The 15362-nt window shown below is 32.6% G+C and overlaps 2 protein-coding genes and 1 long non-coding RNA gene across 3 annotated transcripts; 2 read left to right on the top strand and 1 right to left on the bottom strand.

Moving 5' to 3' along the window:
• The first annotated feature begins 1395 nt into the window (after nucleotides 1-1395).
• On the top strand, nucleotides 1396-2227 carry LOC114717630 (ferredoxin-like). The gene has a single exon (XM_028902871.1). The coding sequence runs from the start codon at nucleotides 1452-1454 to the stop codon at nucleotides 1887-1889; it is 438 nt and encodes a 145-aa protein (XP_028758704.1). The 5' UTR covers nucleotides 1396-1451; the 3' UTR covers nucleotides 1890-2227.
• A 1626-nt stretch (nucleotides 2228-3853) lies between these two features.
• Nucleotides 3854-10594, bottom strand: LOC114717719 (MLO-like protein 4). The gene is made up of 15 exons (XM_028902946.1): nucleotides 10456-10594; nucleotides 9919-9976; nucleotides 9325-9551; nucleotides 8322-8438; nucleotides 7479-7539; nucleotides 7158-7249; nucleotides 6816-6890; nucleotides 6439-6524; nucleotides 5852-5901; nucleotides 5720-5760; nucleotides 5427-5597; nucleotides 5300-5335; nucleotides 5101-5168; nucleotides 4911-4971; nucleotides 3854-4385 (listed from the first exon to the last, which is right to left on the bottom strand). Exons 1-15 carry the CDS (start codon nucleotides 10579-10581, stop codon nucleotides 3954-3956), a joined length of 1701 nt encoding a protein of 566 aa, XP_028758779.1. The 5' UTR covers nucleotides 10582-10594; the 3' UTR covers nucleotides 3854-3953.
• On the top strand, nucleotides 4332-6434 carry LOC114717861 (uncharacterized). Its single transcript, XR_003737765.1, has 3 exons — nucleotides 4332-4410; nucleotides 6056-6130; nucleotides 6231-6434. It is a non-coding gene; the product is annotated as an uncharacterized LOC114717861 (long non-coding RNA).
• Nucleotides 10595-15362: the final 4768 nt, after the last annotated feature.

Below are 15362 nucleotides of genomic sequence, written 5' to 3'. Positions count from 1 at the left end.
TGCAAATAATAAATGCCAAGTATTTCCAGGCCAGGAAACAAAACAAAACGAAAGAGATAAATAATTTAATATTCTGTCTATCATGAATGATTTAATCATTTCTTTTGTTTTCCTATATATTATATTATTTTATTATACCAAATATTATGCTGCATATAATTATAAATTACAATTTTTTTTGCCATCAAACAAATGGAATGGAAACCAATGTAATTTTATTATTTGATGAAACACTGGAAAAATTGAAACCACTATAAATAATAAATAATAAAAAATAATAATCAAAAGAAATAAAAATAAGTCAAAAACTTGTTAAAAAACTAACGAAAAGTTGTTAAAAATCAATGCCTTAAATTTTTATACAATATTCCTATAAAATAAAATAAAAATATATTAATAATTATTTTATCAGAGTCGAACCAATAAACTTCAAATCAATATTAATATTTCTAGTAATTCAATAACTAATCATCCTCTTTTCTTTTTGTTGACCTCAAAATGAAGGAGAAAGAACCATGTCCATGAAATAACCAGTCCACTTTTAAAATATCAACAATCAACAGAAGTTAATACCTTAATGTGTTGATGTAACAATCAAATCACATATTCATAATTTTTTAAAAGTTACTATGACCAGCAAGTGCACGACAATAAAGCCAAGGGTCTAAGTTACCATATACTCTTTTTGGTATCCAATATCAATCATTTTAGAGAGGGTTCCTAAGGTCCAAAATATGAAAATATAAGTAATATAAGAGAACATGTGAATTATTAAATGATTTTTTTGGTCAATGACCCTCCTTAAGTAATTTGCTACTCCTAAATATAAAAACTTGTAAAACAGTTATTTTAATTTTAAATATAAGATTTTAATATATTTTATCTTCTAAATTTATCTTTTTTTTTTATAACAAATTCTCTCTTAATTGCACGTCTTAAGAGAATTTTTCATCAATGGGATAATATCTAATATAAAAGGGTGAATGTTGAAGTAATGATAAATATTGCTGGCATATAATTTGAGATGATAAGTTCAAATTCTGAAACAGTCACTATACTTGCAGGCTAGATTGCTTACATATCATTCAATAAGAAACAAATCTAAAAGGTAATTTAGGAAATTAAATTACCTTCATTTTTTTTTTCATTTTTGTGTGGTGCTTAATTCCTACTCATATTATTAATTTTGAAATGTTAAGTTTGGATGGTTGGGGTCACGCCACTTGAGTGCGTGAGGAACTGGGGATAAAAGGGCTTGTGGCAGCCACACACCTCAATGACCACCAATAAAGATGTGGCGATAACAGTTGATAAAAACCGACGAACCTCGTCCTGCCACGTGGCGGATAGGATTTCCATGCCACTTCGCTTCAAAACCCCGTCCCCTCTCAGATCTCGCCATTCTAACTGTTCTATCTATCACACAGTTGGCCCAATCCCTCCCTCTCTCAATGGCCACCGCACCAGCTCTCTCCGGTACCGTCTTCAGCACCTCCTTCCTCCGGCGACAGCAGTCGGCGGTGAGCCTCCGCGCTTTTCCTCAAGTCAACCAGGCTCTGTTCGGCGTGAAGGAGACCGGCAGAATCACGGCCATGGCTGCTTACAAGGTGAAGCTCATAACCCCTGAGGGACCTCAAGAGTTCGAGTGCCCCGACGACGTCTACATTCTGGATCAGGCGGAGGAAGTCGGAATCGACCTTCCTTACTCTTGCAGGGCCGGATCGTGCTCTTCTTGTGCCGGCAAAGTAGTCGAAGGCACGGTTGACCAGTCCGACGGAAGTTTCCTTGACGACGATCAAATGGATGGCGGATTCGTCCTCACCTGCGTCGCTTACCCTCAGTCTAATGTCGTCATTGAGACTCACAAGGAGGAGGAGCTCACCGGTTAAGTTTGAATGTCGTTAATCGATTATTGTGTCTCTGTTATATCTTCTTCCTGATGTGTGATGCTGCTGCTGCTTCTTCTTCCTCCTCCTCCTCCTCCTTCTCCTTCTTTTTGTTTAATTCGTATTTCTGAAGAAGAATCCAGTGACCTGCTTCTGTTCCAGTAGAAGAAACAACTGAAATTGTTGCAACTCTAATATTGTTTTCGCTTACTCATTAGTTTTACTCTTTCATATGAATTTTCCTTGTTCCTCCAGCTTTTTCCTTGTCGTTAACTTTTCTGGAAATTCATGTAGTTTTCTTTTTCTCTATCAGTGTCATTGAACCCAAGCTTAATATGTCAGATTTTATCCAAGCACATGCATATATAATATCTACAATTCTCATAAGTTCAAGATAATTTGTACCCTAGGCTCGAGTAGCTATAAGATGTGTAGCAGCAAAATTTTCACCAAGTTTAAACAGCGGAATTGGTACGAAAATGTGAGCACATTACCAGAGACCTATAACGGAAGAGGGACTAATCCCTTTCATGAGGGAAAGTATATATTTTTTTTTGCTACGCATAGTGAGCATCTCTCTCACTCAGAATTTGAATTTTAGTTCGTCGTGAAGAATTAGTTCTTTTTGTTGTACCAATTTTGTTGTTAAAATATAACACTTCTACTTCTTAATATAAGATTTTATTTAATTTTTATTTTGATTCTAAATATAATATTTTAATTTATTTTGTTTGTCATATTTATTTATTTTTTTCTAAGGTATTCCTTCTAACAATAGTAGTTCTAACCGATACACTTGATTAGTAAGAATATTTCAGGAAAGACAATACATATTTATTACAAATAACTAATCTAACTTTTTTTCTTAATTTCTTCAAATTAGTTAATTAGCTCTTATATTTAGGACTGGAAGTAGTATTTAAACGTAATCCTTTGGACTAATATTGGAGAGTCCATATAGTATTTGGGCTTAGATGACAAAATGCCCATATTTTATCCCGCTTGAATCAGGCCCATATTTGTGTATGCCCATTATGTACTCGGCTTTCATTAATAGTTTTCCTAACAACGAAAATTGTGTGCGAAAGGAATTTAGTTCCTCATAACCCCACAAACTAATCTACTTTAATAATATCATAAAATTTTTTAATTAATATTAAAGCAGAATATGTTGAATAGTTTGATAGGTTTAATTTATTTTGTATTTTGATACTTATACTTTTAATTGTTATTAATATGGATAGTTTAGTTTCATAATGTCTGATAAATAGTCCTCATGCTTGCTGCCATTCACAACAAAAAGCATTAATCAAAAGCGAAACCCATAATTATTAGAACATTGACAAATAAATTATTAGTAGCAAAATCAATTCAACTCATAATGGTATAAGGATTATTTATTTAACTTTATAAAACCCGGGGGGAGGATGAATACAGAATAGCAAGAGTAGTACTAATTAAAATATAGAAGCCAAATTGGAAATTAAGTAAGACTTTAAAAACTAAAAGTTTATATTTTCTCTTTATTTTTTATGTCAAAAATTGATATATTTTAATTTATTTTCTGAAAGAATTAATTAATTATTTTTTGAAAAAACAACAAAAAAATAAGTTAAAAATTACTAAATACTAAATAAAAAATGTTAATAAAAATTTATTGTTTTTTATAAATTTAGTATTATCAACACCAAATAAAATATTATTATCAAACCTGATTTAGTATTTAACAATTTTCAACTTCTTTTTTTTTGTCATTTTTTCTTATTTTTAAACATTAAAAATACTATAATCATTAAAAATAATAATAAAAAGACTGTCGAAATAAAAAAATTATAAATAAAAATTATTACAATATTAGTATGGATTTTAACAATAATAGCATAGGTTTTGATAATAATTTTTGTGAACTGCTCCTCTATATAATTTTTTAATTTTTAGTGTTTTTTATGTGATTTTTTCTCATAAAAATTAGATTAATGAATAAGAATTTTAATAAGATGAATTTTAAACATAGTTGTCACTGCTTCCCTCGTCCTCTACCTCTTAAGCACCGCTCACGGTCACGGTTCACGTCTTCTGAAACAAATCAAGAAGAGTCTCGACTTTTTCTTCACCATAGCCATTCTCAATACGAACTACTTCCCTTCCTCCTTCTTCATCATCATCATTGTAGTTATCTTGTGGCGGTGGACCAAAATCTACTATTGATTTGGACAGGTACTCATCAGCCTTCTTCTTTGAATCCTCAATCTTGAGCTGATCCACCGAAGTCACCGTTATCTGATTCAGCGATTCCATCGACGAGCTCCGTGTTAGGGTTCCGGACACCACCGTTATCTCGTCCTTCTCGTCAATGGCCGATTCCAGGGAACACACTGATCTTGTGGCATGTGAGTGCACGGAATCGTGTTTGGATCTCTGCTTCACTCTCTTGCACCAACTATGTAGTGATTCTCTAACGCTTTCTGCTACCACCGCCTTCTTCCAGCGAGATCCCATCTGGAGTGATTCGTCAGAGAAAAATGTAAGAATTCTGGACTAACTAGTTATTGTTATTAGTTTTGGATTGGAATCCTGCAAGTTTCAGAGTGACCATTTTGAAGAAAGGATAGAAATAACTGACGGATGGACACCTCTTGTAATATTGTACAATATGAAATTCATCATGTTAAACAATAAGATTGTCTTGACTTAGTGATCATGTGTGTTCCACTTGTATACAGATATATCAGAATTAAAAAAAAAAAAATTCAGCTTTCACATGGATTTCTGGGTCTGGCCAAATAAAATCTCAGACACGATGGAACACAGTTGATCCCAAAAAACGGGGGGAGAACACCACAGAATAATGATTATACAATTGATTAAAAAACTTTAATGAATTAGTCAAAGTTCCATGAATTACGAAAGGTAATAATGGGGAAAAAAAATTTAAACTTTGGACTGAAATGGATGAAAATGTTATATTTCTTGATTTTCATATATTTAGACATACGAACTGATTAGAGAGAAAGTTAAACCAACCTGTGAAACTATGACATTCAGGGGTACTGTCATGTAGCTACACCAGAACTGAACAATAAGACTGCAAGTTCCATAATAAGAAAAATGTGAGGGCGTGCTGCAACTAATTTATTGTGGAATCTGGAAAGTTCATGTCAAGAGATGGCCAAGACAAACTATACACTATACTTTCTAAAATAAGTGTACCTACCCGGATGCTAACCGTATGATGATCATATATTGGTTTCTCATGAAGCATGATCGTTCTTTGAGACCCCACTATACAAACAGAAGTTCAAGGGGAAATTATAGATAAGATTTATAGAACAGATTAATCCTAGCAGTGAAAGATAAAATACACATGTAAATATGCAGCCATAGCCACACCCCCTTGAAGGATTAAAACTTACCAAAGACCATATATATGTTGCCATTTCGAAGGCATTCTGCATGAACAGTGAAGAAAATAAGAATCAAATATGTGGAATAACCTGAAAAAGATAAGATGTGAAATCTTAAGTTTGAACACACTTTTACCTGAAATATCACAAACTGTATCAACCATAACAATATCTCAGGTTTGTTGAACCAAAATAGATCGTCGCGTGGCTTTACTTGTGTCCCATCTGATGGACCTGTTTGTTCCCTAATCTCAAGTGCTAGAGTGGAAACAACATGCTGAAGTTTTGTCCCTATCAACATGACAAGCTTTTACATGTAGAATAATCAGACATGGATTGTAATAAAAATTTTGATAGATTGTTTCATTAAAACTATTGTGTTTTGTTAGCTCCACTTAGAAAAGAAAAATGAAACCAGAATATACTTACAATAACAGGAATAAAAGAGAGCCAAAAGTAAATATTCAGACCTGCAATTTAGGAATTTTAATATCTGAGAAATTTAAGCTCAAACTAGAACAATTTCCACTAATAGATTTGGATTGGGAGAAAAGAAGTTACCGTGAATGTTCACAAAAATGCAGATTATGGCATAACCCCAAAGTAGCCAACTGCAAGTCAACAATGGCAATTGTTAATGCTACGATCACACTACTACTAGGAAATGTTGAATCATCAATTGCTTGTCACTGCTGTTGATCTACAGTGTTAGTAAGATTTCAAGTTAAAAAACACCTGACAATAACCAAGAACGTCTTGTTCCAGGAAAGTTTTGACAATTTCTAGTGCTGATGATATTTTCCACTGCATGTTGTAGTCATTCATTGTTTTTGTTTACAGGTATGTTATTATTATTTTTTATTCATCTCATCAATAATAGCAGCTCATTTAGCATAATAGAAACACTTTGCTAATGTTTGTAAATATTTTTATGTTACAGGTGGATCGTTTGGAAGTCTTCATTATGTTAAATTATATGTTGATTAACTGAAGCTAGTGAACTGTTTCAACATCGCAGCGAAAATTTATGTTTGTGCTCCCGCACCCGTACATTTTACTTGACATCAGAAAGCATAAGAAATTGATATTAGCATTGCAAAATCACTTGAAAGTTAAAAAGAAGAAAACTGTTGTATGAAAATGCTCACCTTATCCCTAGAATACCATGAAATTCGTCTTCCATGCTGCGGACCATGTAATTATGAAAGTTATACGAAAGCGGTAGTTTATGCTTCTGTAAATTTCAAAGCAGGAAGCAAGTTAGTCACTGGTGCAAAGTTCAGTTATCCAAAAGTCGAGCAAATTGATGATTATATGCTATGAATGCAGCTGAATCTAAGCAGCCTATTTCCTTCTTTTCTCAGAAAGCAAGATGGCCACTCAGTGAACTACTTATGATTAAATAGGTTTCTTTAAGAGAAGCAAAAGATGAAGACAAAAAACCACAAGGTATGTATCATTTTGTTATAATCCATTAAAAAATCAGAACAAAAAAGAAAATATTCTTAACAAATTAGATACTTACAGTGATGAAACCCTGACGAAGTGCAAGGTAGTCAGATTTTTGTATGGAACTCCGAAATTGGCGCAGAAAACAAAGCTGCAAGAGCAAGCCACAAATTACCAACAGTTTATAACAAATGGAACCTGTATAAGTCTGATATTTAGCAGAAAAGTTGCTGCAAAATTTTTTCCAGTGAGGTTGGCACCCTCTGAAAATTATTACTTTCCAAACCAAAGTATTTGATTCCAGGAATATAAAAGATCATTTGCTAATTAAGCAATGCAAAACATCAAGAAGTCAGCAAAAAGTTTACAGGTGATAAAGATTCAGAGTATGCATGATTCATATTTGATGATACATTACCATCCATATTAATATTGGACTCCTGCTCCATGGATGAGAAGTGTGATGAAAAACAAAGGTTGTTTGTCTCCTCATCACCTTGTTTTTCTTTTCTGTGAAATAAAATTAATAAAATGTTAATAATGATGATTAAACGCATCATAGAGAAACACTGGGACTCCATGTTTGAAAAAGTTGTCATATTGACAAAGAACATAAATCTTCTAGTGTAAGATAAACCAGAAAAAAAAAAATATTACAGAAAGCTGGAAAAGCTTTAGCATTAAATCACAATGCAGAATGAAGGTTTCTGTAATTGTAGCGATTCATTTGCTAATGTACCTGGTAGATTTCCTTCAGCTGCAATGCTGGCCTGGTTTTCCCATCTTCGCCAACTATAGATCTATGAGAACACATCGTAAATAGAAAATAAACCAGAGGAGCAATGGTCAGATGGCATGATGATGTAATCAATTGTTAAATTCTAAGGTCCTGTTTGGTATGAACAATTGAGAATGAAAGATAAGGATTGAGATTGTAATTGAGAAAACTCACTAAAAGAGTGTTTGGTATGAGGGATTGTTTGTTATTTGGAATTAAGCAAACTCATGTGGGTAGGATAGTAAAATACTACCTCTGCCTATGGTACTTCTCAATTCCACTGATATGGGTTTGCTCAATCCCAAGCAACAAGTAATCCCTCGTACCAAACATTCTTTTAATAGGTTTTTTCAATCTCAATTCCAATCCTTACTTCTCATTCTCAATGATTAAGACCAAATGGAACCTAAGAGTATTTATTGACCAGCAACAGAAATAATGGGCCTGATGACCAGACATGAAGAAAAAAAGCCACTGAACCCAAAGAAGTAGGTGGACTAGCTGATTGAATTTAATGGTTTCAATTTTATATAAATAAATCTATATTTGATCTGAACAATTCAAAACTATAACGGAGGTGCATTAAAGGGAGATGCAGCGGAGAGAAACTGAGGGGTTGGAACAAGGATCTTTGATGAAGACAATGATTCTTATTGTGCCTAGTATGCTAAAAATTATTAAAAACAGGAGGGGGGGGGGGAACTCACATGAGGTGCTACGTATTGTTATTGTCACTAGTGAATGTAAGAGGACTCACAGAATTGGTTTTTGCAGTAGTGAAAAATTTTGATGCCTACTACTGACCTTGCTCATTGCTAAACCAACAGCCAGACAACTGTACAGAACATGAGTGATTCCAAGCACAAACAAGAATCGGTGCAACTGCTCAAGACCCTCATATGAAACGAATGGTTCATGCCCCTGCATTTATTTATAAATTAAGACAAGATCTCAAGTATTGATTAATCAAAGGTGACTCCAACATAATGAAGAGAGTTATCTAAGATTTTTTTAAAACAAAGAAGAATCATAATGAAGGGAATCATCCATGTTTCTATCATGTTTCTATCATTGTATGGAGTTCAAAGAATGAATTACACTAATTTTGGTTTGTAGATAGCATGACTTGTTATAGATTTTATGTATATGTTGATACTTCCTCTCTATTATAAAGCACCTCTAAACACTTCACCAGAACCAAGGAAAGGTAGTTACATCATTAACTTTATCTGAAAATAGAATAAATTACTGATTTTACCTATATTTAAATAAAAAATTTCAAATTTAAATTACGTTATCTCTCATTCTTAATAACTTTAAATAGGAGTGATATTGGGAAAACTTAATTAACACCCTATCAAGCGATTCATAATAAGGACCATCCATCTCTTCTAGAAGGTGCCTTGTAATAAGGACCTGAGGGAGTATATTGATTGTGTGATTCAGGGGATTATTCTAGAGATGATCTATATCGGTCCTTTCCATTTGTTCTGAGACAGTTCACACCTAATCTTGTCATTCTTTCTCAGTTTTTCCTTCTGATACCTCTCTATTCAGCTGGCTCTAAAATCTCTCTCTCTCTCCCTCCCTCCCCCCCCCCTCTCTCTCTCTCTCTGTGTCTGTGCTGTCAATTCATGGCAACTTCATTTAAGTACATCAAGTGATTACCTCCTCCACAATCTGCTGGCTATCCCACTTATTGGTTAAGTGCATCAAGCACCTTTTTATTCAGTGGAAATCAATTTTCCTAAACACATGATTAGTATACCACACTGAGAAAGCAACGCCAAATAGAAAAGGATATTACCTCAGGACACTGATGAAATGCACTGGTAATAAGTTCCTTTGAGGTATCAGTGTTGTTAGCGAAAGGGAATGGACTTTCAAGCATGATTCTTTCATTCTTTTCAAGGCCATCTTCCTCAGAACAAATATAAAATTGGCTGTTGAAAAGAGACGATTTTACACACATTTCAGAGATCCACCTTGCGCATTGTGCCAACAACAAAGAGATTAGCCCAAGCAGCATCAGCTCTAGCAGGAAGAATCAATTTCAATAAGAGACAAAATCATATATCAACTCCACAGCTCTACACAGTCAAGGAAAAATATTTTACTAAGGTTACCAAATCGAGCATGGATCCTCTCAAGCATGGGAATCCTAAGGTTTCCTATAATGAAAAATGATATAGACACATAACAGTGGATCCCACTTTTGACACATAGGCCCCATAAAAAGTAAGCCAACTGTTGTGTGTCCATCTCTCTCCTTACTTTAGGTAAAGTCACTTTAGGGATTTAGGATCATTCCAAATCGATTACATAATAAGATGTAGAGTATTCAAACTCTCAATCTTTACTCTTGTATTTGTGAAGGGTTAAAGCAATATTTAGTATTTACCTTCCTTAATTTTCTCTAGTGAAGCATAAAGTGCCTTCCTTCTTGTCTTCTGCAACCACTGCATGCCAAGGGAAAAAAAACACTTCATACTTTCATGAGGTTTAACAGCTATTTTCATTCTTCAGTTTTCTTGTCCACTTCTATTTTGATATTACACTCCAATCACACGTTCCAAATGTGGCAAGCAGAGGTAGATGTAAGCTACAAGGAAATTTTTCGAATAGAGAGTGACCCTCCATCAACTTTTAAGTTTAACCATTATAGATTTAGCATTTCCTAAAGTAATATATCTGAAAAACATAAAACCAACTTCCCAGAATCTCTCAGCAACTAGAGAAATGGCATGTGAACATACATATGCCCAGATCACTGGACAAAGCTTCAATTCATTTTCACTTTGGCTTTTAGCAGTTAAACATTGTGTGTCTTTCTCTCAGAGTTCTATCACAGGAACAGGAACTAAACTGTAAATAGCTATATTTAGCATTTTATTCCTCAGGCAATAACCTTAAGAACAGAAAAAATACTTCCCTATACCTTCCCAAATCTGCATATTGACCGTTCGACGAAGAAGCATACGAAGACCATGACAGTGACCACAGAGGCAACAGAATATGTGGGCGTTTCAGCCAGAGACCTCCCTCGCTGAAGCACCTCTGCCATCTCTCTCACATCACAAGAAGAAACCGACCCTTTAGCTGAGACACAGAAAGTTGAAAACTTTCATGTCAAAGATGGAATATTTTCTCGGGAAAAAGAGACCCAGATTGAAAAATGTGGATTTGGGCAGTGAAGGATCCAGGAAATGAGGGAAGTTAGACACTGCAAAAGAGAAGCATCATCCCAGGAGGGCAAGAGTTGTTTTATTAGGTATGAAGGGTGCATGTGGGAGGTTTAGATCCCACACATGGCGGAGAACATTATATAGTGTTCAATATAATATAAAACTTGTATTATATACATATGTTGCTATTTTTATTGTCTCACTCACATAGTCCCACTGAGATTGCGACTTTTTATGGAAATTCAGCGTCAACTGCATTGGACCCAGTGCTTTCTCTCTCACCTCTCTCTCCAAATCCAGCCAGTGCACATGGAGAGCGACAAGAGTGTATCTGATCTACCTCGCACTCACCAAGCCACTGGGAGCCTCTACTTAATCCTATAACCAAATTTTTATACTCTACTCGTTCTATTTATAAATTATTTTTAAGATACTTTACTAAATTTAATATAAATTTTAAATTTCATTAATTCTCATTTAAAATTCAACAACATTTCAATTTTATCTTTATTTAATTTATAATAAACTAAATATGAATAAAGTCAAGATAATAATAGATGAAAGGTAAAATTATATATTTACATAAATTTTTTTTCTTTCTGCATTATAAATAGAACAAAAAAATTTTCTCTCTTACTTTCTTATAAATATGATTAGAGGAGTAATAACTATATATATTTGTGTGTGCATGTATATTAAATATCTCATAAAACAAGTGTTTGAAATAATTAAGAAATAAAATGAAACAGAAAAAAGTATTAAATGGATATACTTTTAGAAAGATGAGACAATTTCAAGTAATTTGGATGATTTGTGTGATATTATTAACAGTTAAAAATATTTTCAATGCCAACACGTACCCACGTATATAATATATGCATCACACAATTTTATTGTGCACCTCACATATTTGTTTTACATATTTTATATTTACATTTGGACTTAATGAATTTTTGGTTTAATACAAACTTTGATCTTTCAAATTTACCATTATTTTGGTTTTGGTCCATCAAGTTTTAATCCTAAGGTTTTGGATCTTCAAATTTTTTTATTTAAAATATTGATATTTATAATCTAATAAAAACTTAGATCATTTTGTCCTTTGAGAGAACAAAACCAAAATGAGGGCAAACTTAAAGGACTAAAAATTATATTAACCCAAATTTTTATTTTAATTGATTTGAGGTTGAAGGGTTTTCTATAAGCTTCTTTTTAATTCTCTCCCACCCTCGAAAGGTTTTCTCATTGCTTCAACTTTTCACATTAGAGATTCTTTTCTCACTATTAAAACGTTAGGATTTTTCTTTTGGACTGAAAAAAGTTTAGGATTTAATAGAACTTTAAGTCTTAGAATGCTAGCCAAGGTTAAAAAAAATAATTCTTAGAATGCAATTTAATTGATTTGGAATAATTAATTAAATAAATTAAAATTATACTTCTTCCAGTTCAAAATATAAGTTAAACTTTATCCATTTATGTTTATTAAGAAATTAGTTAAAATCAGTCTAAAACAATAAATATGTAAGGCATATATTTTTTCTTCAAATATGCCCTTATTAATAAAGAGAATAAGTAAAAGATATAATTAATTAATTAAAAAGAAAAGAGAATATTTGGGAATAAAATTGAAAAAAACTCATTAAATGCTTAGACGAAAGTAAATGTTATCTTATAAAAAAAGCCTCTCCAACAAAGTTTAGCTTATATTTTGAATCGGAGGGAGTATCTCGTAATTTCTACATGTTGACAAGTGCAATAATATACACATGAAATTAATTGTTGTAACATTAATTTTAGTTCTATGAATGAAAAATGTTTTAAGTAAAATCAATATTAGAACAAACATCTTTTTCTTAAATATTTGACAAATCTAAAGATAAAACGTTAGGTCCAAATATTATATGCTCCCTCCCATCGAGGAGAAATTTTTTTAGGAATAACATGTCCCTATTATATTACTCGGAGAATTACAATTAAGTCCTGAAGAAAAAAAATAATTACTAAAAAGTCCTAATAACAATATAAGCAGCATGTAATGACAAGTTTTAAAGTAGAGAAGGACAATCTCTAGAACTTATTTTGAAATTTTTTTTCTTTCTTAAAACATTATTATAATTCTCCCTATAGTACTAGCATGTCTGAGATGTCTTGGAAGAGAATAGCATGCCTAAAAAGTTTAGGGAAAATGATACTAAAATACCACTTAAATTTCAAAAAGACAGATAAGGGACCTGAATAAGCAAAATGACAAAGAAGGCATCAGGTACCAATCTGGAATTTTGATTTTTGGCCTAAAGACTGAATTGCCCTTATTGTGTTCGCCTCCTCCTAGCGAAAGCAATTCCCTCCACTCGGCGAAAGAGAAACTGCCCCCACTTGGCAAAACCAATCCATCTACTCGGTGAAACTAATCCCTCCTCTCAGTGAAACCGAATCCCTCTACTCGATAAAACCAATCCCTCCACTCCACGAAACCGAACCCCCTCCAGTTGACGAAACTAAATCCTTCGCATCACCATTCTGTAGAGATTGTTGATTTGGTGGGTTTTGGTTGTGGGAAAGAGGATTTGTAGTGAGAGAGGGAGTGAACCTGTGGGAAAGACGAAGCGGAAATCAGAAAACAATGGCAAGCAATTACGTAACGTAACTACTGTCATATGCCTACTGGTTTTTGGTAAATCCCATTACGTGAATGGTAAATTTCACTATACATGTAGTTAATTATGAATTTTACAAAATACATATTGTGATTTACAACTTTTGTAGTGAAAGTGACTACTTTGTTAATGGGTTTTGCAACCTGTTTTCAGGAGATAAACAACTTATTTGTAAAAACTAATAAAATTTGACGCTGAATTTTACAAAACACACAGTGATATTTACAACTTTTATAGTGAAAATGACCACTTCTTAAATGAGTTTTGCAACCTCTTTTCAAGAGATTGACAACTTGTTTCTAAAAACCAATAAAATTCCATGCTGAATTTTACAAAACATAGAGTGATATTTACAACTTTTGTAGTGAAAATTACCACTTCTTAAATGAGTTTTGCAACCTCTTTTCAGGGGATGAGCAACTTGTTTCTAAAAATCAATAAAATTTGACGCTGAATTTTACAAAACACACAGTGATATTTACAACTTTTATAGTGAAAATGACCACTTCTTAAATGAGTTTTGCAACCTCTTTTCAAGGGATTGACAACTTGTTTCTAAAAACCAATAAAATTCCATACTGAATTTTACAAAACATAGAGTGATATTTACAACTTTTGTAGTGAAAATTACCACTTCTTAAATGAGTTTTGCAACCTCTTTTCAGGGGATGAGCAACTTGTTTCTAAAAATCAATAAAATTTGACGCTGAATTTTACAAAACACATAGTGATATTTACAACTTTTATAGTGAAAATGACCACTTCTTAAATGGCTTTTGCAACCATTTAATTCAACGTGACTACAAAAGTTGTCACTTTTATTAGTTTTTACAAACAAGTTGTTTATCTCCTGAAAACAGGTTGCAAAACCCATTAACAAAGTAGTCACTTTCACTACAAAAGTTGTAAATCACAATATGTATTTTGTAAAATTCATAATTAACTACATCTATAGTGAAATTTACCATTCACGTAATGGGATTTACCAAAAACCAGCAGGCATATGATAGCAGTTACGTTACGTAATTGCTTGCCAGTTTTCTGATTTCCGCTTCATCTTTCCGCTTCGGTTCACTCCCTCTCTCACTACAAATCCTCTTTCCCACAACCAAAATCAACAATCTCTACAGAATGGTGATGCGAAGGAGTAAGATAATAGCATTTCCAACATTCTTCTTTCCTTCTTCCCGCATTTCATCAACGTCGGTCTTCCTCTCTCCTTTCTCTCACTTTCAGCTTTCGGTCTTCCCGCATTTCATCAAGGCATTTGGGTCTTTTGGCCGAAAATATGAATTCCAGATTGGTACCCAGTGCCCTATTTGTCATTTTGCTTATTCAGGTCCCTTATCTGTCTTTTTGGAATTCAAGTGGTATTTTATTGTCATTTTTCCAAAAGTTTAGTATCATTTTTTTTCATTTTGTTTCAGTTAAAATACTACATTTGATACTTAATATTATCTCTGATTCTAATTATAGACCTCGTTTGTAATCTATAATTAGGACCAAAAGTAACATAAAATTTAGTTGACTAATTTAAAAAGATTAGAAAAGTTTTTTTATAACATATGTTGCATAATTACTCTAAAATATTTATATGGATTGTTAGATTATATATCAATTTATAAGTGAGACAAATTAATTTGAAGAAAATAATAAATATAAATAATTTAAAATAATTTAGTAACTTTCTTAAATATTTTTTAAATATGTCAATCAAGTTTTCTATTAAGGGCAGAAAGTAGTATCATTTATTGGTTAATATCTCACCTCATTGACTACTGTATACTATTTCTATTTGGTCATTTGTTCTCTCACACATCCTTTTTGCATAAATAATGATGTTTTTGAAAATTTAGTTATATTTTTTTTACATATTTATTATTTTTAATCAATTTTAATAAATGTTTAATATATATGATTTAATTATTTATATTTTATAAAAAGTATGGGAACATACATAATAATCCAAAAAAAGCAATTATAACATCACAATGATTTTACTT

Source organism: Neltuma alba, unplaced genomic scaffold (assembly GCF_004799145.2).
Source record: "Neltuma alba isolate B1F8T4 unplaced genomic scaffold, ASM479914v2 tig00000304_pilon, whole genome shotgun sequence".
Taxonomy (NCBI): domain Eukaryota; kingdom Viridiplantae; phylum Streptophyta; class Magnoliopsida; order Fabales; family Fabaceae; genus Neltuma; species Neltuma alba.
This window is presented reverse-complemented; position numbering and strand designations above follow the sequence as displayed.